A 27241-nucleotide genomic window follows, 5' to 3' on the forward strand; every position below is an offset into this window, starting at 1 on the left:
AACACTGGAAACATTCACAATGAGAAGAACACGCAACATCTATATGACAAAAATACATAAAAACAAAGCCAACCCTGTAAGGATTGTGGAAACGCAGCAACAGGTTCAACAGTTACAGTAGTCATATCATGCAGTATGCCTAGTCATCTTACAGTAACTAGAGACAGAAATTAACACTCCCTTTATCGACATCGGTTTGGAAAATAAAAAGGAACCCTCAGTTGCACGAGATCAACAGAACGTGTTGAGAAAAAAAGGTATATCCCTTTCTTTCCCAAATAAAATACCAGTGGTGACCCATCCTTCCCTGTTCTTAGTAGTAGAAAGTGACAATAGTGATTGATGTTAATTCCACAGACAAGACCAATCACCTCGAGTTATTGAACTGTCCCACAAGCCTGCAGTGCAAAACGACATCCCTCCCTACTTCCCTTGTCTCAATGGACTAAACCCTCTCACTCTGTAGCAAATCACCCTACTTACCGAAATGCATACAAAACCAAGAGAAGGTACAGTTGGTCAGAGATGTGACAGACTAATACTGCCTTGAGAACCTTCAATCTATTTCCTGCTTGGGATTTATCAACCTTGTGGCCGATGACGGGACTTCCTTTAAAAACAAAACAGAAAATTGAAACGCAAAACAAAAAAAACATACAATTCTATATGATGAAACAAACAAATCAGATACAAAAGTAAAATAAAACATTTGTTCATTAAAAACTCCCTCTTTACAGTACATTCTGAAAGTATTCAGACCCCTTCCCTTTTTCCACATTTAGTTACATTACAGCCTTACTCTAAAATTGATTGAATTAATGTTTCCTCATCCACACACCTGTCCATATAAGGTCCCACAGATAACCGTGCATGTCAGAGCAAAAACAAAGTCATGAGGTTGAAGGAATTGTCCGTAGAGTTCCGAGACAGGATTGTGTCGAGGCACAGATCTTGGGAAGGGTAACAAAACATTTCTGCAGCATTGAAGGTCCCCAAGAACACAATAGCCTCCATCATTCTTAAATAGAAGAAGATTGGAACCACCAATACTCTTCCTAGAGCTGGCTGCCCAGCGAAACTGAAGGGCCTTGGTCAGGGAGGTGACCAAGAATGTGATGGTCACTAACAGAGCTCTGGAGTTCCTCTGTGGAGATGGGAGAACCTTCCAGTGGCCAGACGGAAGGACATGACAGCCCGCTTGAAAATTTGCAAAAAGGCACCAAAAAGATTCTCAGACCATGAGAAACAAGATTCTCTGGTCTGGTGAAACCAAGATTGAACTCTTTGGCCTGAATGCAAAGTACTGAGAGAACCTAGTTGAAAACCTGCTCCATAGTGCTCAGACTGGGGTTCACCTTCCAACAGAACGAGCCTGGACTTGAACATCTCTGGAGAGACCTGAAAATAGCTATGCAGTGACGTTGTGCTTCAACACAGTACTGAGTAAAGGGTCTGAATACGTACATAAATGCCATAGTTCCGTTTTTTTAAAATATATACACATTTGCAAAAATGTCTAAATCCGTTTTTTGCCTTGTCATTATGGGGTATTGAGTGTAGATTGATGGGGAATAAAAAAAATGTAAAATCCATTTTAGAACAAGGTTGTAACGTAACAAAATGTGGAAAAAGAGAAGGGGACTGAATACTTTCTGAATGCACTGTATGTTCCCTTAGTGGGCAGTTGTTTTGGAAACGAGGGTCATGAAATGCAACATTCTCATTCAGTCTATATAGGACTGGAGACATGAGAACAATACAACCATCAGTGAATGCAAACTTCTTCTCTTTGTAAACAATTACTCCTATATTTAAAGTGGGTTTGGGGCAAATGTGTTGAGAAATTTGTCTCAAAAGCACTACCTAAAACTTCTTCCCTTTCACCTGCTTTCTCTTTTCACATCAGTTCCTAATATCTCAGGGAAATCAGATTATTCTGGTTGATAACAAAAAGGAGCAATCTGATTGGCGAGAATTGATGGTTGTTTATTCACTTCACCAGATGCCTTATTCCGTTTTGATAGGCATTGTACACACTATTAGACACTTCCCTAATACAAAAATCTCACAATGAATTGTTTTAGTATTGTGGTTTACGGTCACCTATGACGGATTTCAATAGCGAGGACAATTGCATCAGAATCGCCTCTGATCCTCCAGGAACTTGAGTCACTCTACTTCTCCCCCTCCGAGTGGGTAGAAGTTGAGTTCTGCAGGCAGGCTTGCATGCTGGGATAGCTGTGGCATGGTAGGTATAAAAAGGTGCCTGCATACTAGATTCGGTTTGCTCCTAGCAGAACTCAGCTAGACGCACATCTGTGCCTCACATACTCCCTTAAATGACTGCTTGAAAATGAATGAAAAAAAGCGGCAATATTATGTTTTGTCCCTCTTGAGACGCCGTAGCAACATAGTCAATATACACTTCCTCAAAATAGTTTGAATAAATCAGAGAAATTAACAAATGTGTAGTTATTTTTAGTTTTTGCCAGGGTCTTCGTCATGCAATTTTACATCTAGCTAAGATGCTTGGTGCAGTATTTTAAGTGAATAAATGTGCATGAAAAGTTGTCGTCTCTCGTTGAATGACAAACACTTCATTGAAGAATCCCTACTTTTGACCAATCACTGACAAAGGCGAGTAGACTTTGGCTAGTGAACTTAAACTTGTCTCAAGAAAACAAATGTGTGTGAACAGCTGGAAAAAACCCTGACAAACACCAAAACTAACAAAAACGTCACAAAATCTTGTCATAATAAATGCGTAAACCAGCGCGCCACATTTCGACTAGGAAGCATGCGAGAACCTTAAGGCAGCAAATAGAGAGAAAGGGAAATACACCAGCCACAGCTTTTCACACCCCCGCCACACTCAGGACAAACCAGGTTCCAACCACATCAAACCGGCTGGCATAAACCATGACATACACCATTTGAAATCGTCAGCTCCGCATTCTGATAAAGGGGTGGGCATTGAAGCTAGGTCTAGGTTCCCACAAGTGTGGGTGGGGTTTGGCGGAGACTGGAGGTGGAGGGAGGCTACTCGAAGGCCCAGACCTCCACACTGTGGATGGTGAAGTCCTTCTGGGTGGCGAGGGGCTGGTTGTGGAAGGTGGCACAGCTGGAGGTGGTGCCGTGGTACAGGTCAGCGTCCACCCACAGCCCTATCTGACCTCTAGGGAGAGAGACAGGAAAAAAGGTCAGACAAACTCATAACGACATGGCAACTACAAGTTGACTTCAACAGAGAGCAGGTCACACAAAGATGCTTGCATGGCTTTTTGTCAAGCAAAGCATGACAGCGAGGGTACAACGCTGCGTACAGAAATATGAGGCAGAGATGGGCTACATCATCATGGTTCAGAAGAGGGTGAGTAAAGAGGGAAATGTAAAGGGAGGTGGAGTGTGAGCAGTAGCTACATAGTGTGCATAAAATAACACATGCGCAGAACATGATCTGGATCCTTAGCTTTCAGAAAGAGGTTTCCGTAGGGGCGGGGGCTAAAACTTAGTAGCCAAAGCCTATAATTTAATAGGCTAGCTATTTCAGGTGATACACAGACATCAAAATATCTGTCATGCCATTCCCTAACCTGTTCACCAGAGCGTTTGTTTATATAAGCTGCCATTTGTTGTCATTCTTATAAGGCCCAGTGCAGTCAAAAACAAGTTTTGTATGAACAAAAATAAACACGACAATTCCAAAGATTTTACCAAATTACAATTCATATCAGTCAATTGAAATAAATTGATTAGGCCCTAATCGATGGATTGCACATGACTGGGAAAACATATGTATCTGTTAGTCACAGATGCCTTTTTTTTGTTTTTAAAAAGGTAGGGGCGTGGATCAGAACACCAGTCAGTATCTGGTATGGACCCCCATTTGCCTCATGCAGCATCTCCTTCACATAGAGTTGATCAGGCTGTTGATTGTGGCCTGTGGAATGTTGTCCCACACCTCTTCAATGGCTGTGCCAAGTTTCTGGATATTGACAGGAACTGGAACACGCTGTTGTATACGTCAAAATATGTGATGGCAGCGGATGAACGGCATGACAATGGTCCTCAGGATCTCGTCATGGTATCTCTGTGCATTCAAATTGCAATTGTGTTCGTTTACCGTAGCTTACTCCTGCCCATACCGTAACCCCACCGCTACCATGGGTCACTGCAAACCGCTCGCCCACACGTAGCCAAACTTGTGGTCTGCAGTGGTGAGGCCGGTTGGACGTACTGCCAAATTCTCAAAAACAAATGAGGTGGCTTATGGTATTGAAATGAACATTGAATTATCTGCCAACAGTCTGGTGGACATTTCTGCAGTCAGTATGCCAGTGGCACGCTTCCTTACATTGCTCAATCACATATATTCAAATACACTCACCCTCCTCCTCCCATCTGAAGAGAATCTATGTTGCCTTTAACAAAGTAGGAGTTCTCCCCAGTCCAGCGGTACATCTGAGCAAAGGAAAAGCAACACATTGGAAGTCAGGGAGCAAAGCAATGGCATTCAGCTCATATAAAGCATTAAACTTGAACATGGCTATAAGGATAACACACAGAGATTAATATGACTATGTCTGACCTTGATCTCAGGGCAGAAGCTGAAGAGGAAGGTCTCTCCCGTGCCATAGCAATGCTCACTTACTCTGAAAGGATGGGTAGAGTATCCCCCAAACAACTAATGGGGGGGAAATCATTTTTAAACTCAAGGTTCCAATACAAATTGGACACCATTGTCAGTGTTTGTGTACCTGGTTGTCCATGTCTTTGATGACCAGTAGCACAGGGCTGTCCACATCCAATAGGCTCCTGTACAGGGTCTTTAAGCTGGTCCCGTGTTCTGCCGTACTGTAAGCCAGTCTCCATGGATACCCCTGCACCCGCGCCGGCAGCCGACATGCAAGCTGTGGGGAGAGAGAAAAAACAATTCTGGGAAGTGTGTGTCGATGTGCATTTCTGCACAGGTTGTGTAGGTGAAGTCACATGTTTGTTTTCTTGATTGAAAGTGTTGTGAGTCATGGCGTGTGTGTACCTTCTCTATGTGTGTGTCCTGTAACAGAATGCTAGGGTCACTGAGCATGGGCAGTAGATCCCCCGAAGGCTCCTCCCCTTCGTAACTGCCAAAAGTCTGCCTGCGCGTCGCCTCGTTGATGGTGATGATCTACGAGCACAACCATGTACTGTTAGATACCTTAACCGTACAGTCAAAACATACTTAACCGATAAAACTCATAGCCTAAACATTGAAGACAGCTTGGTCAACACACACCCACAAAATACTTGACCACAATGTTAACATAACATCAGTCAAAATGCACTCATAAGAGGGATCATGCAGTGTGAACTCACCTCCCAGCTGTGAGGGGTCACGGGGTCACTGAAGAAGTTATCGATCATGTTGAGCTCGTCCTTCTCCACGACCACGAAGCCCTGCTCCCTGGCCACCTTACCGTACACGTCAGGAGACCATTGGACAAAAAACGCATATAGGTGGTCCACCCTGAAACACACCACACTTTTATGTTTCAGAATATTTATTGAAAGTTTATAAAATTGTGAACACACACCAGTTGTCATTGAGGTTCTGGCTGTGGTCTAATTGGTTGACCTCTCACCTCTCCTGGGGCACAGCAAACCAGTATTCCGGCTGCTTTCCTCTTGTGTGAGCGGGGCTGGATGACCGGCTAAAGACGAACGTCTTCCTCATGGGCTTGCCCACCTTGAGGCAAAGGAACATGGGAGGGGTCTTACTCTTCCTCTCCGTGGACAGAAGCGTGTCTGCAGAGATTTTTGAACAATTTTAAACAATGCGATACAAGAAACGACACAAAATGCTTGAAGTGTTTGTGAACACTCACTTTGGATGGGCGCCTGCAACCGATCCAGCAGCCAGGACTTCACCTCCGCTTTGTTGCTCCTCTTCCGCTTCTCTTCTTCACTCAGCCCCTCTATCATTGGTCCGTTCTGCAGCTCGCCTGCAGGGCTGGGTTCCCAAGAAATACATTTTTCCGAAGCCTCAGCGGTCTCACTGAAGCTCAGCTTCCGGTTTTGGTCCATTGCGGATTCTGATTGTTCTCTAATGCTAACACTGTTCACTAGTTGCCCTGTAGAGTTGTCGTCTTGGCCTTGGCCTTTGGCTAGGCTGGCAGGCTTCTCCTTCAAGAGTTCACCATCTTTCTCAGTCTCTGATGAGACAGGCAGTGGTTCTGTCATGTCCTCAATGGATCTGTTCTGTACCAGTCCTTCATCCTCCTCCTCCCCTCTCTGCGAGGTCAGTGGGACTGAGTCAGAGGGGGACTGGTCCTGGGACTTTGCCCATTTAGGGGTATTAGATCCTGGAGGCTCTCCTTGCTGGTCCGAGCTTGTAGCACTGGCAGGTGGTCTGGATCCGCACTTCGGTTCCTCTGCGCTCCATTTCAATGGAAGCTCCAGCTCTGTGAAACACTCATCTGATGGAGACGTGTCCGCTGGATCACATTCTGCTCTCGCTATGACTGGGATATAAGAAACCATGCTGTTTTATTCAAATGACCACATGGATCAAAACATTGCTCAATTATTATTATGCACAAGCTAATTTGTTTTTAACTTGACGTGTATAATGATTCATTTTGATTTGCCATGATTCACCCTGATCCAATACAAGTCATTATGTGTCATCTCCCAGTCATACCAGTCTCTGACAGGGCAGAGTTGATGTCGTCCAGGACGATGGGTCGTTTGGGGTCCAGCGCCTCGTAGCGGCTAAAGGGGTTAAGGTCGCGCTCTGAGGGCAGCTCCTCCCACTCCCCGGGCCTGTACAGAGGACACAGATCCTGGGGTTGGTCTCTGTATAGTGTCAGGGGGCACACCACAAAGCAGGATGGGAAAATAAAAATAATTAAATAAACAAAAATAAAATGCAACTGAAAAACAGAACACAAATAAAAACGGATTTCAAAAGGCAAAATAATACTACAAATAATAGTAACCGAGACAATGAACCAGTTCAAAATAAAATATAGATTATTCAAAAACTAAAGACAAAAATGAATCCGAGTCGTCTGCCCTTAGAATCTGGTACCGGAAATCAGTTTCCACCTCAGAGAGGGAGGAGAAAGAACAAGTGAGAGGAGTGCAGAAAGAGGTAGAAATAACAAGAAGAAAAAGTGTGACGCTTGAAGAGTCAGTAAGAAAAGCAAGGTTAAGATAAGACCAAGAAAGAGCTAAAAGGGCTAGTTTAAATAGGGAAAGATGGACAGTGTGAAAGAGCTTCTCAAGATGGCAGGGTGGGTTCTTACAACGGCAACGCGTCCTTGAGCTTCATGTGGGAGATGTCGTCGTAGAGGGCCACAGACACCACCTCCTCCATGGGGCAGAGCAGGCCGTACTCCTCACAGCCGTGCTCAATCACCAGGGGGTCAGACTTGTGAGGGTCAAACATGATGTTGTTGGGCGTCACGATCATCACCCCTCCCACCACACCCTGGGAGACAATAAAATACATCAGTTTGAGTCTGCTGTGGTGGTCTTTAATGCAAAATGGCCTACAGTTTGGCCACTTACCATTCCATCAGTAAAGTACTTGCAGCTCATCTTAATGAACTTGACCGTGGCGGGGCTCTCGTCCTCGGACGGGGGTGACAGCACGCGTCGTAATGGTCTTACTGACCTGCCGCTGGAGTCTCCATCCTGAAACATATCACCAGGCAGCAGGGACAAGCACAGAACCAGGATCAAAGATTACTTTAGTATGGGTCATCTTAAAAAGGAGAACTGACTTACCTGTAACACCTTCTCTGATAGGCCGCTGGGGAAGGCGGAGTCAGAAGAACCCATAGACTGAGAGTCGGCACCCAATTGGCCCACGTCAGGAACAAACAGCTTCTGCAAGGGTGAAATACAGGCATGTTAGCCAGGATTTACAGCATGAAGTGGTGTGTAATGTGCTAAAACCTCACCTGTCCAGGATAGATACTACGGCAGAAAAGACGGTTGAGCTGCACCAGTTTGTTCGGGGTGATGTTAAACTTCAGAGCAATGCTGCTTAGAGATTCCTGGAGTCCCACCTGTAACATGAAGTTAAACCCTTGGTTATTTTTGATTACCAAAAGTATCAACCTACCCAAAGAAAAATGGAGCATGAGACTAAATCTACAGAAATCTTGCAAAGCATACAACTGGGGTATCTTCATTAAGCCGATTTTGTCGCAAAACGTTTTGCAACAGAAACTGTTTACTCCAAAACGGAAAACATTTTGCCATGAAAATTTGTTTCTATTGGACAAATTCAGGTAGGTCCCTCTGTTCGTTCACTCCGTTTGCTTCCATTTGGCTCTTTAAAAAATGGAAAACGGTTTCCATTGCTAGACCTAATGAATACACCCCTGTATTTTTTTTAAATAAAATTTTGAGGTTTATTGTCCACGTTGCTTTCCTAAGCTAGTCTTTGAAGTCAGAACCCTGTGGGTTTATGGGAGTTGTAGTGTGAGAGAGTGGAGTTAGTGAAGCATCACGGAGGCAGCCTGTACTAACGTTATACTCCACTGTCCCGGGGGGCCTCTTCTCTCTCTTGGCCTGGCTGCTCCTGTTGCCATCTGAAAGACAGCCACAGGTCACTGACACGGTATAGATGACCGCCTTAGAGCAGCTCAATCAGAAACAAAAGCATGTATGCACAAACACAATAGTGCTTTAAAATTGAGCTATATTGGAATCTCTCGCTAATTGCCAGAGACTGTTTATTAAAAACACCCTCCCACTATGTCCTCTACTCCAGCTCCTACAGAAACAGTGGAGGGATGACTCAGCATTGTACAGCTGTGAGGTGTCCAGCCGTGGGTCACTGTACATTCAGAGATCACCTTTGGTACAGAGCTGTCACTTATTCACTACTGCATAGTGACTGGTAGCTTTATCAGATCAAGAAATAGTCATAAGATATGTTTGTTTTCTTTCTGTGTCCTGTTGTAGCTCTGAGTGAATGCCGAATAGGACTGAATGGACTCATTGGTCAGTAACTGCATACCTAGGATTTGGTGATATCTGTTCTGATTGAATTTCATTGTTTGTAAAGCCAATATGCAACAACCTTCTAAATTAAAAGGCTGCACACGGTAAAAGGCCTTAGCTTGAATCCTTTATAACCAGGCCTGGAGAAGACAGACAGACACAGCAATAACACAGATATCCGTCTGTCCTTCAGTGAGTTGTCTGTCAGGGTTATGTGGGTTCTTTTGTCTAGATGCCCACACTGGGCTGGAGAGAAAAATTACCGGGTTTAATTAGATTACTGACAGCAGTTTACACAGCTGGCCTGGTACTGACAGTACTGTGGCTAGTAGATTAACACGGGGTTAATGAAAGGTCTCTAAGCTTTACAAACTACAGGCCTCAACAACAACCCTCGTCTGGGACAAGAAAAAAATTAAAAAAATATTCACCGTAAATTGTCCGAAAAACTATATCAAACCATTACTCCAATCAGAATTGGATCAACATTGGCGTAATATTAAAATCTATTTTTCATGTACACAAATAAAAAAAGTCCTACATGTCAAAGTGTAGGTGATATGCATATTGGCTACAGCCTCATGTCCAAACCGATGACATGACATGAGGAAGGTGAAGTATAAGTAGTCAAACTTTAATGATACTTTTAATTACATCAATATAGTGCATTTGGAAAGTATTCTGACCTTCACTTTTTCCACTTTGTTACATTACAACCATATTTAAAATTTACTACACCCCCCCACACACACACACTAAAACAGAAAATTTATTCAACCAAAAAATATCTAAAATATCACATTTACATTCAGAACATTTACTTAGTACTTTGTTGAACCACCTTTGGCAGTGATTAGCCTCAATTCTTCTTGGGTTTGACGCTGCAAGCGTGGCATACCTGTATTTGGAGAGTTTCTCCCATTCTTCTCTGTAGATCGACTCAAGCTCTGTCAGGTTGGATGGGAAGCGTCGCTGCAAAGCCATCTTCAGGTCTCTCCAGAGATGTTCGATTGGGTTCAAGTTCTGGCTGGGCCACTCAAGGTGCCTTTTGGCAAACTCCAAGCGGGCTGCCATGTGCCTTTTACTTTAGAGTGGCTTCAGTCTGGCCACTACCATAAAGGCCTGATTGGTGGAGTGCTGCAGAGATGGGAGAACCTTCCAGAAGGACAACCATCTCCAAAGAGGAACCCTGGAGCTCTGTCAGAGTGATCTTAGGATTCTTGGTCACCTTCCTGACCCTGGCCCTTCTCCCCAGAGTGCTCAGTTTGGCCGGGCGGCCAGCTCTAGGAAGAGTCGTCCAAACTTCTTCCATTTAAGAATGATGGAGGCCACTGTTCTTTGGGACCTTCCATGCTGCAGATATGTTTTGGTACCCTTCCCCAGATCTGTGCCACGACAGAATCCTGTCTCGGAGCTCTACAGACAATTCTGTCGACCTCATGGCTTAGTTATTGCTCTGACAATCTCTGTCAACTGTGGGACCTTAGAGACAGGTGTGTGCCTTTCCAAATCATGTCCAATCAATTGAATTTACAACAGGTGGGACTCCAATCAAGTTGTACAATTAACAAGGATGATCAATGGAAACAGGATGCTCTTGAGCTCAATTTCAAGTCCCATAGCAAAGAGATTGAATACTTATGTAAATAGGTTTTAGTTTTAATAAAATGTGCAAACATTTTCAAAACCCGTTCGCAATTCGTCATTATGGGGTAGTGTGTGTAGATTGACGAAGACATGTTTTTATTTAATCCATTTTAGAATAAGGCTGTAACGTAACAAAGTGTGGGAAAAGTGAAGGGGTCTGAATACTTTCCCAATGCATTAAATAGGCTAAATCCAGTAATGTTTGACAAATAAAAGGAAGTATAATTAACATTCATGTCTAAAGGTTTGATTCTGTCAACATACGAGACACTGGCTTGTTCAGATCAAATTGTCACAAGACCGGAGAGGACAGTGCCTGTTGCGCACCGCACATCACTGGAGGTTGACCGAATATGATTTTTCTACGCCGATACCGATTATTGGAGGACCAAAAAGAGCTGATAACGATTAAAATCGGCCGGTTTATATTTGAAAAAATGTATTTGTAATAATGACAATTACAACAATATTGAATGAACATTTATTTTAACCTAATTATAATACATGAATAAAAATCCATTTAGCCTCAAATAAATAATGAAACATGTTCAATTTGGTTTAAATAATGCAAAAACAAAGTAAAAGTGCAATATGTGCCATGTAAAAAAGCTAACGTTTAAGTTCCTTGCTCAGAACATATGAAAGTTGGTTCCTTTTAACATGAGACTTCAATATTCCAAGGTAAAAGGTTTTAGATTGTAATTAACATAGTATTTATAGGACTATTTTTCTCTATACCATTTGTATTTCATATAACTTTGACTATTGGATGTTCTTATAGGCACTTTAGTATTGCCAATGTAACAGTATAGCATCCGTCCCTCTCCTCGCTCCTACCTGGGCTCGAACCAGGAACACATCGACAACAGCTACCCTCAAAGCAGCGTTACCCATGCAGAGCAAGGGGAACAACTACTCCAAGTCTCAGAGCGAGTGACGTTTGAAACGCTAATAGCGCGAATCCGGAAACTGTTTATTATTTCAGTGAAATACGGAACCATTCCGGGTGGCATCCATAAGTCTACATATTCCTGTTACGTTGCACAACCTTCATGTTATGTCATAATTACGTAAAATTTTGGCAAATTAGTTCGCAACGAGCCAGGCGCCCAAACTGTTACATATACCCTGACTCTGTGTGCAATGAACGCAAGAGAAGTGACAACAATTTCACCTGGTTAATATTGCCTGCTAACCTGGATTTCTTTTAGCTAAATATATACTTCTGTGTATTGATTTTAAGAAAGGCAGTGATGTTTATGGTTAGGTACAGTCGTGCAACGATTGTGCTTTTTTCGCAAATACGCTTTTTAAAAATCCTCCCCCTGCATTGCATCGATTATATGCATTTACATTTACATTTAAGTCATTTAGCAGACGCTCTTATCCAGAGCGATTTACAAATTGGTGCATTCACCTTATGACATCCAGTGGAACAGCCACTTTACAATGCAACGCAGGACACGCTAGATAAACTAGTAATATCAACCATGTGTAGTTAACTAGTGATTATGATTGATTGATTTTTATAAGATAAGTTTAATGCTAGCTAGCAACTTACCTTCTTACTGCATTCGCGTAACAGGCAGGCTCCTCGTGGAGTGAAATGAGGGGAAGGTGGTTATAGAGTTGGACTAGTTAAGGTTGCAAGACTGAATCCCGGAGCTGACAAGGTAAAAATCTGTAGTTCTGCCCCTGAACAAGGCAGTAAACCCACCGTTCCTAGGTTGTCATTGAAAATAAGAATGTGTTCTTAACTGACTTGCCTAGTTAAATAAAGGTGGAAAAAAATAAAAAATACAAAAAGTAAATTTTTTTATTTTATTTTAAATCAGACAAAAATCGGTGTCCAAAAATACTGATTTCAGATTGTTATGAAAACTTGATATCGTCCCTAATTAAATCGGCCCGTCCGATTAATCGGTCAACACATCACCCACCTTGAATCTGAGCAGAGATGGTCAGCAGTAACAAAATTGTTTAACCATAAACAAAAATGTTTAAAACCTGAATGTCTTACATTTTTCAAAGTATCCTAGCCAAAATACAACCATAGAAATGTTTAGGGAATCATTTGATAAGCCTTTCATATGCCATTAAAACCAGCATTATCCTCATGTTCTTTTAGTTTTCAAATCAACTATGTCATCTAGAAGCCATAGACAATACTAGTCATATTAGTATCCCATGCTAGTTGATGCATCTTCAGATCTCCCCCTTTCTTAAATTTCTAAAGGATATTTTCATCTCTGTCATGTGAAACCACTTGCACAAGTGGTGCGCTTTTGAGAACAGTGTTTAACCGCTAATAGCATTTTGGAACATTTGCATGTAGCTAAAAAGGTCTGATCGGTTGCATCAGAGACTCACTGCTTATACAATATATACAGTTGAAGTTTACATACACCTTAGCCAAATAAATTTAAACTCTGTTTCACAATTCCTGACATTGTATCCTAGTAAAAATTCCCTGTCTTAGGTCAGTTAGGATCATCAACTTATTTTAAGAATGTGAAATGTCAGAACAATAGGAGAAAGAATGATTTCAGCTTTTATTTATTTCATCACATGTGCTTCACAGTTGGGATGGTGTTCTTCTGCTTGCAAGCCTCCCCCTTTTTCCTCCAAACATAACAATTGTCATAATGGGTAAACAGTTCCATTTTTGTTTCATCAGACCAAAGGACTTATCGCCAAAAAGTACGATCTTTGTCCCCATGTGCAGTTGCAAACCATTGTCTGGCTTTTTTTGGCGGTTTTGGAGCAGTGGCTTCTTTCTTGCTGAACGGCCTTTCAGGTTATGTCGATACAGGACTCGTTTTACTGTGTATATAGATACTTTTGTACCCGTTTCCTCCAGCATCTTCACAAGGTCCTATGCTATTGTTCTGGGATGGATTTGCACTTTTCGCACCAAAGTATGTTAATCTCTAGGAGACAGAACGAGTCTCCTTCCTGAGCGGTATGACGGCTACGTGGTCCCATGATGTTTATACTTGCGTACTATCGTTTGAACAGATGAACGTGGTACATTCAGGCATTTGGAAATTGCTCCCAAGGATGAACCAGACCTGTGGAGGTCTACATTCCGAGGTCTTGCCTGATTTCTTTTGATTTTCCCATGATGTCAAGCAAAGAGGCAGTGAGTTCGACGGTAGGCCTTGAAATACAGTTATACATCCAATTGACTCATATTAGGCTAATTGACATATCAGAAGCTTCTAAAGCCATGACAATTTTCTGGAATTTTCCGAGCTGTTTAAAGGCACAGTCAACTTGGTGTATGTAAACTTCTGACCCACTGGAATTGTGATACAGTGAATTATAAATTAAATAATCTGTCTGTAAACAATTGTTGGAAAAATTACTTGTGTCATGCACAAAGAAGATGTCTTAACCGACTTGCCAAAACTATAGTTTGTCAACAAGAAATTTGTGGAGTGGTTGAAAAATGAGTTTTAATGACTCCGACCTAAGTGTACGTAAACTTCCGACTTCAACTATATACAGGGGGGCCAAAAAGTATTTAGTCAGCCACCAATTGTGCAAGTTCTCCCACTTAAAAAGATGAGGCCTGTAATTTTCATCATAGGTACACTTCAACTATGACAAACAAAATGAGGAAAAAAAATCCAGAAAATCACATTGTAGGATTTTTAATGAATTTATTTGCAAATTATGGTGGAAAATAAGTATTTGGTCAATAACAAAAGTTTCTCAATAAAATGTTATATACCCTTTGTTGGCAATGAAAAACGTTTTCTGTAAGTCTTCACATTGTTTTCACACACTGTTGCTGGTATTTTGGCCCATTCCTCCACGCAGATCTCCTCTAGAGCAGTGATGTTTTGGGGCTGTTGCTGGGCAACACGGACTTTCAACTCCCTCCAAAGATTTTCTACGGGGTTGAGATCTGGAGACTGGCTAGGCCACTCCAGGACCTTGAAATGCTTCTTACGAAGCCACTCCTTTGTTGCTCGGGCGGTGTGTTTGGGATCATTGTCATGCTGAAAGACCCAGCCACGTTTCATCTTCAATGCCCTTGCTGATGGAAGGAGGTTTTCACTCAAAATCTCACGATACATGGCCCCATAAATTCTTTCCTTTACATGGACCAGTCGTCCTGGTCCCTTTGCAGAAAAACAGCCCCAAAGCATGATGTTTCCACCCCCATGCTTCACAGTAGGTATGGTGTTCTTTGGATGCAACTCAGCATTCTTTGTCCTCAAAACACGACGAGTTGAGTTTTTACCAAAAAGTTATATTTTGGTTTCATCTGACCATATGACATTCTCCCAATCTTCTTCTGGATCATCCAAATGCTCTCTAGCAAACTTCAGACGGGCCTGGACATGTACTGGCTTAAGCAGAGGGACACGTCTGGCACTGCAGGATTTGAGGTTTTTTTTTTAACGCTTTTTTAAAAATGTGGCTAACAAGTGGCAAAAAAGTTACAGGTCAAGGCCTAGACTAGCTATAGAAGACCTGTTGGCCATTGAAGGAGACTGCCATTTTAGTTCAAAAAACAACACTGACAGAAATACTGTTAGATTAAAACAACATTCGATTAGATATATTAGTGTTGAATAAAGACACTTGTTAGGCTACTTGTGACAGTAATATAGGTTCACAAATGATTGATGTATATTAGTTACTCCTTCTTATGCAGCACACTTATAATGTTATCATGATAATGTGGTATGCCAGATTGCAAAACATGGAAAATTCCACCTGCCAACTGGCTATTCCTCCATCCATCCAACCACAGGAATCTCAAGGGAGAGCTGAGGATATTCATCACATTGTCCTAAAAGCTGCCAAAAACAACTGCCAAAACTAAAAACAGAAGAGAATCTAGTCAGTTATGAAACTTCCTTGATAAGATGATCATTCTGACCCTCTGTTCCTAACAGGGGGTCATGTGCCTCAGTGCCTAGGGAATGTTCCTGTGTGTGACTGAGTTTTACCTGAGACTCCAGGCAGGTTAAGTTTAATCCTCTCCAGGGGTTCAGAAAAAGCAGGGTCTGGGCAGGAGATGACGGGCATCTTTGCGGACAAATCCAACCGGTTCTGCTCAGCCACTGCCTTCCCTGATTGGCTCTGCTTGAGCTGTCTCCGCCTCTTCAGCCTGAGGTTATGGACAAAGAGGGCAATTTGTTTACTCAGGCTTATAAACATTTTATTTATTTTGCTTGCTCACTCTCTCTACCTCCCTCTCGCTCTCTGCTCCCCTTTTCCCTGATTAACCATTGATAGGTCAGGCGATGACGTCATGGCATCTTCCACCCCTGCCTAGGTTCATTAACAGGTGAAGCTAGAACAAAGCTAGTCACCCAGTGTACATAGGGATAGTGCTAGGCCTATGGGACTGACTCACAGGTTGTAAACAAGGCCCAGGCAGTGTAGGCACAGTATAGAAAGTTGGAAAGAGAGAGATGAGATAGGAAAGTCAACATTCAAGGAAAACCAATGCTGTACAGACAAAAGGATGTGTGAAAATGAAGAAGCTGAGAGATAGAGGAGAGCATCTCTAATGGAGGAGCACTGGATCAATACATTTGGAGACACGAGACAAAAGGATACAGCGCTGCTCTTTTATTAATAGCTTCTCTGTAAATACGGATACTGCAGAGCAACCGACATCTAGTTTCAGGATTTCACCAGCAAAATGCCGGACCACCATCCTGTTTCACACAGAGACATTTCCACAAGCGGAATGTATAGATTTCCTTCGGCGCTCTACCATTTTGTCCCACTCTTGCTTTTTCTCTATCCTGGTTACAGAGAAATGTTAGACCTGCCTGTGTACCCACTCAAGCACAACCACAGATAATGCAAAACAAACAACTCTTCCAAAAACAACAGCAACAGGACAGACAGAGCCAGGCTCTCATACTTCCATTATTATATACCTGCATACCACTGCTGGCTTGCTTCTGAAGCTAAGCAGGGTTGGTTCTGGTCAGTTCCTGGATGGGAGACCAGATGCTGCTGGAAATGGTGTTGGAGGGCCAGTAGGAGGCACTCTTTCCTCTGGTCTAAAAAATATCCCAATGCCCCAGGGCAGTGATTGGGGACACTGCCCTGTGTAGGGTGCTGTCTTTCGGATGGGACGTTAAAACGGGTGTCCTGACTCTCTGAGGTCATTAAAGATCCCATGGCACTTATCGTAAGAGTAGGGGTGTTAACCCCGGTGTCCTGGCTAAATTACCAATCTGGCCCGCAAACCATCATGGTCACCTAATAATCCCCAGTTTACAATTGGCTCATTAATCCCCTGTAACTATTCCCCAGGTCGTTGCTGCAAATGAGAATGTGTTCTCAGTCAACTTACCTGGTAAAATAACAGATAAATAAAAAATATAAAAAATTACTACTGGGTTCCTCATGCTTCAGCTACTTACAGGGATAAAAAAAACATGTTATAAACAATAGTAATAATGTCAAAATCAACCGGGACCGGCTTTTGGGCCATCATGTGACTGTCTAAGTCCTGGAGGCCATATGACAAAATTTGGTGACATAACAGGCAGCCATTTCACAGTGCCTCTTACGATCACAAGCACTCCGCAATCCTGAATGGCCTTTGCACCCTGCTCAGTGGACAGGAAGAGAGGGAGAGCAGGAGATGCTAGCTGAGGCGGTGTGGTCAAAAGAAACAAGAGGTCCTTCCTCCCTCCATGTTCCCGCTCCTCAGGCTATACAGTCTCCTCTCCATGCAATACTGAGGTTATTAGCCTAGCACTAGTCTAAAAGGTATGGGATGCATCTCGGAGACACAGCAGAGGGATGTAACGAGTGCACCTATCAACGTGTTGTCAGCCTGCACTTGAGACTATGTACAGTTGAGTCAGAAGTATATATATATATATACATACATACACACACACACACACACACACACACCTTAGCCAAATACATTTAAACCCAGTTTCACAATTCCTGACGTTTAATCGGAGTAAAAATTCCTCATCTTAGGTCAGATAGGATCACCACTTTATTTCAAGAATGTGAAATGTCAGAATAATAGTAGAGAGAATAATTTATTTAAACTTTTATTTCTTTCATCACATTCCCAGTGGGTCAGACGTTTACATTAGAGGTCGACCGATTATGATTTTTCAACGCCGATACGGATTATTGAAGGGACAAAAAAAGCCGAGACCGATTAATCAGCCGATTTTTGTAATAATGACAATTACAACAATACTGAATGAACACTTATAGTTTAACATAATACATCAATAAAATCAATTTAGCCTCAAATAAATAATCAAACATGTTCAATTTGGTTTAAATAATGCAAAAACAAAGTGTTGGAGAAGTAAAAGTGCAATATGTGCCATGTAAAAAAGCTAACGTTTAAGTTCCTTGCTCAGAACATCAGAAAGCTGGTGGTTCCTTTTAACATGAGTCTTCAATATTCCCAGGTAAGAAGTTTTAGGTTGTAGTTATTATAGGAATTATAGTACTATTTCTCTCTATTCCATTTGTATTTCATATACCTTTGACTATTCTTTTGTCACTTTAGTATTGCCAGTGTAACAGTATCGCTTCTGTCCCTCTCCTCGCCCCTACCTGGGCTCAAACCAGGAACACAATCGACAACAGCTACCCTCGAAGCATCGTCATCCATCGCTCCACAAAAGCAGCGGCCATTGCAGAGCAAGGGGAACAACTACTTCAAGGTCTCAGAACGAGTGACGTCACCGATTGAAACGCTTTTAGCGCGCACCCCGCTAACTAGCTCGGGAGTTGATAGGCTTGAAGTCATAAACAGCTCAATGCACAGCCAAGAGATGCTGGCAAACACACAAAAGTGCTGTTTGAATGAATGCTTAAGAGCCTGCTGCTGCCTACCACCGCTCATTCAGACTGCTCTATCGAATATCTAATCATATACTTAATTATAATACAACACAGAAATACAAGCCTTAGGTCACTAATATGGTCAAATCCGGAAACGATCATTTCAAAAACAAAACATTTATTCTTTCAGTGAAATACGGAACCGTTCCGTATTTTATCTAATGGGTGGCATCCATAAGTCTAAATATTCCTGTTACATTGCACCACCTTCAATGTTATAATTTTGAAAAATTCTGTCAAATTAGTTCGCAACGAGCCAGGCGGCCCAAACTGTTGCATATACCCTGACACTGCGTGCAATGAACGCAAGAGAAGTGACACAATTTTCCCAGTTTAATATTGCCTGCTAACCTGGATTTCTTTTAACTAAATATGCAGATTTAATAATATATACAGTATATCACAAAAGTGAGTACATCCCTCACATTTTTGTGTATTTGAGTATCTTTTCATGTGACAACACTGAAGAAATTACACTTTGCTACATTGTAAAGTAGTGAGTGTACAGCTTGTATAACAGTGTAAATTTGCTGTCCCTTTAAAATAACTCAACACAGCCATTAATGTCTAAACCGCTTGCAACAAAAGTGAGAACACCCTTAAGTGAAAATAGAGCAGTCGGTCTGTAAACAATTGTTGGGAAAATTACTTGTATCATGCACAAAGTAGATGTCCTAACCAACTTGCCAAAACTATAGATTGTTAACAAGACATTTGTGGAGGGGTTGAAAAACCGAGTTAATGACTTCAACCTAAGTGTATGTAAACCTCCGACTTCAACTGTGTGTATGGGTGTCATATTTCACCATGATGCAGAAATCCAATTTGAATGTGCACAGCATCCCAGTCCGCTTGTCTGTGTGTGAGCGTTGACGGATGACTCCACTGCATCAGTGCAAGTATCAGGTGTACCCAGTGTAATGAGGGCCAGATGGCTACAGAGCACTACTCCGTGTTCACATCGTAAGTCAGAGTACGCAGACAGAACAAGTAGACAGTGCGCAAGATAAGGAGAGGTCTGATTTCCAATTGTTATGAAAACTTGAAATTATTCGGCCGTTCCGAGTAATCGGTTGACCTCTAGTGTGTGTACAGTACCATTCAAAAGGTTTGGACACACACTCATTCACTCATTCTTTATTTTTACTATTTTCTACATTGTAGAATAATAGTGAAGACATCAAAACTATGAAATAACACATATGGAATCATGTAGTAACCAAAAATAGTGTTAAACACATCAAAATATATTTTAGGTTTTTCAAAGTAGCCACCCTTCGCCTTGACAGCTTTGCACTCTTGGCATTCGCTCAACCAGATTCATGAGGTAGTCACCTGGAATACATGTCAATTAACAGGTGTGCCTTGTTAAAAGTTTGTTTGTGGAATTTCTTTCCTTCAAAATGCGTTTGAGCCAATCAGTTGTGTTGTGACAAGGTAGAGGTGGAATACAGAAAATAGCCCTATTTGGTAAAATACCAAGTCCATATAATGGCAAGAACAGCTCAAATAAGCAAAGAGAAACAACAGTCCATCATTACTTTAAGACAATCCGGAACATTTCAAGAACTTTGAAAGTTTCAAGTGCAGCCGCAAAAACAATCATGCACTATGATGAAACTGGCTCTCATGAGGACCACCACAGGATATGAAGACCCATAGTTACCTCTGCTGCAGAGGATAAATTAATTAGAGAGTTACCAGCTTCAGAAATTGCAGCGCAAATAAATTCTTCACAGAGTTCAAATAACAGACATCTCAACATCAACTGTTCAGAGGAGACTGCGTCAATCAGGCCTTCATGGTCGAATTGCTACAAAGAAACCACTACTAAAGGACACCGATAAAAAGAAACTTGCTTGGGCCAAGAAACACAAGCAATGGACATTAGACCGGTGTTAATCTGTCTTTTGGTCTGTCTTTTTGGTACAAATTAGATGTTTGGTTCCAACCGCTCTGTCTTTGTGAGATGGAGAGCAGGTGAACGGATGATCTCCGCATGTGTGGTTCCCACCGTGAAGCATGGAGGAGGTGTGATGGTGCTTTGCCCGTGACACTGCTGGTGATTGATTTAGAATTCAAGGCACACTTAACCAGCATTGTAACCACAGCATTCTGCAGCGATATGCATATTCCACCTGGTTTGCGCTTAGTGGGACTATCATTTGTTTTACAACAGGAACATGACCCAACACACCTCCAGGCTATGTAAGGACTATTTGACCAAGAATGAAAGTGATGAAGTGCTGCATTAGATGACCTGGCCTCCATAATCAACAGACCTCAACCCAATTGAGATGGTTTGGGATGCGTTGGACCGCAGAGTGAAGGAAAAGCAGCCAACAAGTGCTCAACATATGTTGAAACTCCTTTAAGACTGTTGGAAAAGCATTCCAGGTGAAGCTGGTTGAGAGAATGCCAAGAGTGTGCAAAGCTGTCATCAAGGCAAAGGGTGGCTACTTCAAATAATCAAAAATATATTCTGATTTGTTTAACACTGTCTATTTCATAGTGTTGCTGTCATCACTATTGCTCTACAATGTAGAAAATAGTACAAATAAAGAAAAACGCTTGAATGTGTAGGTGTCCAAACATTTGACTGGTACTATGTGTAATAATATATATAATACACACAATTCGATCCTATGTATTCTACAGATATACTGCCCTATGTACATAGATATGGAACTCAGGTCATTTTAATAATGCTTACACTGTTTTACCCATTTCATATTTATATACTGTATTATAGGCCTATCCTAATCAACTATTTCTGTACATATACTATTCTATCCTACATATTTTTAAGATATACATATTCTATCCACATACTGTCTATACCTACCATTAAATACATAGTTATACTCCGGACTCTGACATTGCTCATCCTAATATTTATATATTCCTTAATTCAATTATTTTACTTTCAGGTGTGTGTACTGTTATGAATTGCTAGATATAACTGCACTGTTGGCGCTAGGAACACAAACATTTCTCTACACCCGCAAAAACATCTGCTAAATGTGTTTGCGACTAATACAAATGTAATTGAACACAACGTGACAAACAACAGCATAATCGGAGGTCAGTCAGTGCTGTCACGCTGTGCACACAGTGAAGGACAACATAGTTGCCACATCCTGGTAACACAGGCCGTCTCGGAAAAGACAACGCTAAAACAATTTGGCCTAGACACAGAAACAACTTTCACTTACCTGGAAAAGTATCCAGGCTTCCTCTCCCTCTTCTCCATCAGTGCAGTGGTCTACAGCTTCATGCACCCCAACACATACACACTGAGCAGAACTTGAAGACTATCCCTTCTGCGCTCCTTTCCTCTTCGCACGGCACTCTTCCTTATCCTAAGGGAGGAGAGAAATGAATGAAGAGAATTATCTGATTAACTGCGTTGGCTGCAGCAGTGTACCAAATAGCAAGCAAACGACTCCACCAGACTGTTAGAACAAGCTGAGTGATAGCTAATGCCACAAGCCCATCAGCTTAAGTGTAGAGCTGAAAGCATATCGAATGAGCATTTGGCAAATGAGCGCATGTGCCAATTGAATCTCTGATTACGTAGGCCTACATATCCAAATACTTATAAAGTATGGATTTCAGCAGACAAAAAGCGTACAAACAAGTACACGATAAGGGTTTAAGAATTTTTGAAGCGTCGCCTGCGTAGTGACTCGAGTCAGAGGTTTATTTCAAAAACGGGTCTGCGCTCTATTCCATGGAGGAGTTTAGGTACGGGCAGCAGGTAGCCTAGTGGTTCGAGCGTTGGACTAGTAACCGAAAGGTTGCAAGATCGAATCCCTGAGCTGACAAGGTAAAACATCTGTCGTTCTGCTCCTGAAAACGGCAGTTAACCCACTGTTACTAGGCCATCATTGAAAATAAGAATTTGTTCTTAACTGACCTGCCTAGTAAAATAAAAAATAAAATAACTTGACTAGGGTGAATCACTGCAACAGCTCACAATTACAACCTTGGCAAATGGCTTGTAGTAACTCTGAGCAACTGCATTTCTAAAACGGGCATCTCTGAAGTATTCTGTAACCAACAATACACTCCTTATGTCAAAAGTAAGGAGTGGCATGTAAACGTTAACAGAATAGCAACTGAGAAAATCGGGTTGATGGAAAATGGCATCCCTTGAGAGGGCAAGAACAAGATGCAAGTCAGTAGAATTGTAGTATTATCATAAGGAGACATGTACTTGGATTATGGAGGAGGAATGGAGGGAGGAAGACAGGAGGTCAGAGGGAGGAAGAGGGTGAGCTTGAATCGGTAAAAAAATGGCAGAAAAAAAAGGGAGATTGTGTAATAAAGAAGAAATGTCTGAAAGTGTAAGCAGAGTGAGCTGTACACCGGCTCAAAGACAGGAGGAAACATTTGAGTGAGTGAGGGCGAAGTATCAGAGGTGGTAGGTGTAGTGAAGTTCTCAAAGCACAAGGCTTGCATCGAGCATTGGTCACAAGCATTTCGCAAACACTCGCATTAACATTGCTATGTGACCAATAAAATTTGATTTGAGATAAAAAAAAAGTGAGTCTGTGACAAGTGAAGTGGACTCTTGCCTTTTGGCTGATCCATTTGAGGTTTCAGTGTGGGTGAAACCAGAGTTGGGTGCTGTGGAATCGGTGAAAATAACCAGAAGTGGTCTTGTGATAATTGTTTGTGTTTCTGCTGGTCAGATGGAGCAGGTTCTCCGTGTTAAAACAAATGGGGACAAGAGATGTGAATTGTTTTGCTCTCAAGGAGTGATTACTGGGGTAGCAGTAAATGTGAAAGTTGACCAACTGAAGGGGAAGATTCTCTGTTTGTTATGCTCGCCGTTTGGTGCGACGCAGACAGGGTGGCGTGAGCGGTGAAACAGAAGAGTCATTGTCTGTTCTTTTGAGTTTTGATGTTGTCTTTGCCTGACAAAAGTGATGTTTTGACTGCAAAGCTGTCATCAAGGCAAAGGGTGGCTACTTTGAAGAATCTCAAATATAAGATATTTAGATTTGTTTAACATTTTTTTGGTTACTACATGATGATTCCATATGTGTTATTTCATAGTTTGATTTATTCACTATTATTCCACAATGTAGAAAATAGTACAAATAGAGAAAAACCCTGGAATGAGTAGATGTTATCCCATACAAGCTTTTGTGCAGAATACATTTCGTTGTTACAGGTGTCAAGCACATGGGCATGTGGCAGCAGTGTGTATGAGGGAGGTTCCTAGGTGTGAGAAGTGTGCAGAAGGGCATGAGACAAAGGAATGTGTAGCATTGGGGAAAGTTGTGGTATGTGTTAATTGTAGGCTTGCCCATGGCGTCCAGGGTTAGAGTAGTGCAGAAGTTGTCGTGTGCTACAGTAAGATGGGATTTTTAGTGTTTATAGCAATGGTTATCAACTGTACTGCAGGGATGGAACTTAGGTCACAGAAAATTGAGGTTGTGGTGGCAACTGCAGAGAGGTATTTGGGTGTAGGAGACTTGAGGTCAAAAGAGTTATAGGGTGTGCTGAGTGGGTGTGTCTGTCCTTTCAGGCTTTTGGACTGAGGTAGGACTAGACCGATTGAAATAGTAGAGTAGGGTGATGGAGTTAAGTAAGTGTAGGGTTAGGTGATGGATTGTTTGTTTATTTACTCTTTTTTTTTGAGGGGGAGAAAGTATAAGGGAGGTATACTCCAGTCTAGTAGGTGGCGGTAATGCAACATTTATGCCAACTTCCGTTAAACCTCATCAACTGGGTACTGGACTTCCTGACGCGACGCCCCCAGGTGGTGAGGGTAGGTAACAACATCTCCAACCCGCTGATCCTCAACACTGGGGGCCCCACAAGGGGGCGTTTCTAGTTGTGGAATTACTCGTTGGTTATTACTGCATTGTCGGAACTAGAAGCACAATCATTTCGCTACACTCGCATTAACACCTGCTAACCATGTGTATGTGACAAATAAAATGTGATTTGATTTGAAGAACAGATTCGATTAACAGAGAAGGCAACCTGGGAATCTCTGTAAACCTTGAACTGTTATGTTATTTAACTAGGCAAGTCAGTTAAGAACAAATTATAATTTACAACGACGGTCAACACCGGCCAAAACTAGTTAACGTTAGGGACTTTACAATAACTGCATATCGATGTCTGTAACAGGTGCAGCAGAAATTAAACAGCCAACATTGAGCCTTTCGATATCAGTAGACAAAATAGATCTAACGTAAAACAAAGTTAAACAGCAACACGACAACAACAAAAATGAGCTAGCTAATTTAGCTCTAATCTACCTTTCAATTAACCGTTAGCTTGCTTGTTGGGTTTATAATGAGAGCTAGTTATGTAGCTAGTCAATATATTTCGTAGTTAGTTCAGTCATGCTAAAGCTAGCTACTTAACGTTTACCCACCTTTCTGAATCCTGCTTTTCTTGCTTAACGTGTTCCTGGCAGTGATGCAGCATAACGGAGATTTCCCGATGACTATGGATGCAACCGGAGTCTGTTGTATGTCTGCATGAACGTATGCTGTCTGCAAAACTGGAGAATTATCTACGCAGACGGGACAAGGTCCACACAAGACAACACTGACAGCTGATGTCATCACAGACAGTTTGTTTATAGTAACAAAGGCGGAGAAAAAAAAAGATGGATTCAGTAGCGTGGTTCACAATGTTTACTTTTTTAACGTTAATTACGACTTGCAAATAGTGGACATGCATAACACCATTAAAATATATTATCTAAGCTAGCTATGTGCAACCATGCATTTTCATAATTCTAAATAACGCAAATACGACCAGTACTGACATATGTTCTATAACAAAGGACACGCACGTCCTCAGATGGGAGGCAGGTGAGCCCATGCTAGCCAATAAGACGGTAGATGTGTGTTACAACTTCGACTTAGTCGTTTATTTTCCTTCTCCATATTTGCCGAAATGCCACGTGCATCCACTTATGTCAGCGCATTAGTAACAACCTAACCAAATGAGGCTCACGTAGAAAATTTGCAATTACATTTTTGGGTACAAACCCTCTTCGATGAAGTTTAACCGCGGTTGGCATCCAAAACATGTTGTATTATCGCCACCTACTAGACTGGAGTATAAAAAAACAGCCATTACCCAATCATCTAACACTACACTCAAATTATAATACATATCATACTCCACTATTTTAATCTATTTAGGCCTACTTCAGGCCAACAGCCTGAAAGGATGGGACACCACTACTTTTTTACATGTATTTGTTTTATTATTTATTGAATATTCGAAAAACATACAATATACTTGCAGTGAAGCCGCTCAATAACTACATCATACCAGTCATCCAACAGATTCCCATTCAGAGCGACACACAGAAGCATCCAGGGTCAATGCCCTGCTCAAGGGCATGTTGACCAATATACCACCAGGCCAAAACCCGTGAACCAACAGCTGTCCCTCAATCATTCGAGATCTTTCAATTATGCTGTGAAGTTTAACATACATTTCAATCTATCTAATCGAATAGAATCCACAGATTGCGAGTTGAAGATAAATACTTTTACTAAAAGTATTAGTATATTAGTAATTGACTGACCCGGTCTCTTCAGATCTTCTAACAGTACTATTCCTAGGGTCAATTTTAGATCAATGCTATGCATTTTCAGCCATTCCTGAACCTGAGACCAGAAACAGGCTACCTGTGGGCAATACCAAAATAAATGGTCTATTGATTCTGTATCCTCACAACAAAATCTTCAGAGCTTCGATGATTTTATACCCCAAATATTCAACATTTTGTTGGTGGCAAGAATTCTATATAATAATTTTAGCACAAAGTCTTGAATCTTGTGTTTTATTTATCAACGCATACACCCTGTACCATGGAATCGGTACATCAAAAATCTCTTCCCTCAAATTCCTGGTCCTCAAATGAAACTGGTATACTTTCCTATTTATGCTATCTTCATTCCTCTACCAGTTTTGATCTTTTATATTGGGCAGACTGACCAGTTCCCTACCTCCTCCCGCTACCACCCACCTCCTCTATTTTGGGGGCAATGCTGTAATCAATTGGTTGTACTCTTGGATTGAGCAGACCTTTCCGTACAATTCTGATAACTCCATGAAGGACATAACTCTACCATGCCAATTTACAATATAATTTAAGAACAAAATACCCTTTTTAAACATCTTTCCCATAAATACAGGTATTTTATCAACCTGCACATTTGAGTTCAGCCATAACATCTTTTCAGGGGGATGAAATTGAAATTGTAGCCAGCTCTGCAATGCTTGCTTGAAAAAGAGAGTATCAAAGTATCATTTTCAATTAATCGAAAATGAGACGTGGCAATCTGCACAAAGGCAAAAAGGCCACTTTTAAACAATGGATGAGCTTTTCTTAGTAATCTACTTGAGAACCATTTAGGGTTCAAATTAAACTTTTGAATTAATGAAGCTTTTAGAGAGAGGTTTAGTGCTTTTATATTTAATCATCTCAACCCACCCAATTCATATTCACTATACAGATAGACACGTTTTATTTTGTCTGCTTTAGCATCCCAGATAAAGCTAAATATTTTTTGCTCAAATAATTTGAAAAACGAATCATCAGGAGATTTTGTGATATGAATACCAAGTATGTCTACGTCACCATCAGCCCGTTTTATAGGTTAACTGTAGGGTAATGTAAAAGTTGTATTGTTCAAAGATACAATACAGTAGTACAATAGTAATCATCAACACCACT

At 41.5% G+C, this 27241-nt stretch overlaps 1 protein-coding gene across 3 annotated transcripts; it reads right to left on the reverse strand.

Moving 5' to 3' along the window:
- Window positions 1-1337: 1337 nt before the first annotated feature.
- LOC123995186 (nuclear receptor coactivator 7-like) lies at window positions 1338-25392 on the reverse strand. Of its 3 annotated transcripts, none has more exons than XM_046298600.1 (17): window positions 24914-25392; window positions 21729-21875; window positions 15612-15772; window positions 8521-8582; window positions 7947-8054; window positions 7771-7872; window positions 7552-7677; window positions 7287-7471; window positions 6680-6834; window positions 5865-6500; window positions 5622-5784; window positions 5356-5506; window positions 5039-5167; window positions 4758-4910; window positions 4589-4684; window positions 4388-4461; window positions 1338-3175 (listed from the first exon to the last, which is right to left on the reverse strand). In XM_046298600.1, exons 2-17 carry the CDS (start codon window positions 21764-21766, stop codon window positions 3040-3042), a joined length of 2475 nt encoding a protein of 824 aa, XP_046154556.1. In that variant the 5' UTR covers window positions 21767-21875; window positions 24914-25392; the 3' UTR covers window positions 1338-3039. The 3 variants fall into 3 exon arrangements, with proteins under 3 accessions (XP_046154556.1, XP_046154557.1, XP_046154558.1); XM_046298601.1 differs by having other exon boundaries at window positions 6680-6801; window positions 24914-25391; XM_046298602.1 differs by lacking the exons at window positions 7947-8054; window positions 8521-8582; window positions 15612-15772; window positions 21729-21875; window positions 24914-25392 and having other exon boundaries at window positions 7552-7818.
- Window positions 25393-27241: the final 1849 nt, after the last annotated feature.

This window comes from Oncorhynchus gorbuscha, linkage group LG14 (assembly GCF_021184085.1).
Source record: "Oncorhynchus gorbuscha isolate QuinsamMale2020 ecotype Even-year linkage group LG14, OgorEven_v1.0, whole genome shotgun sequence".
Classification (NCBI taxonomy): Eukaryota; Metazoa; Chordata; class Actinopteri; order Salmoniformes; family Salmonidae; genus Oncorhynchus; species Oncorhynchus gorbuscha.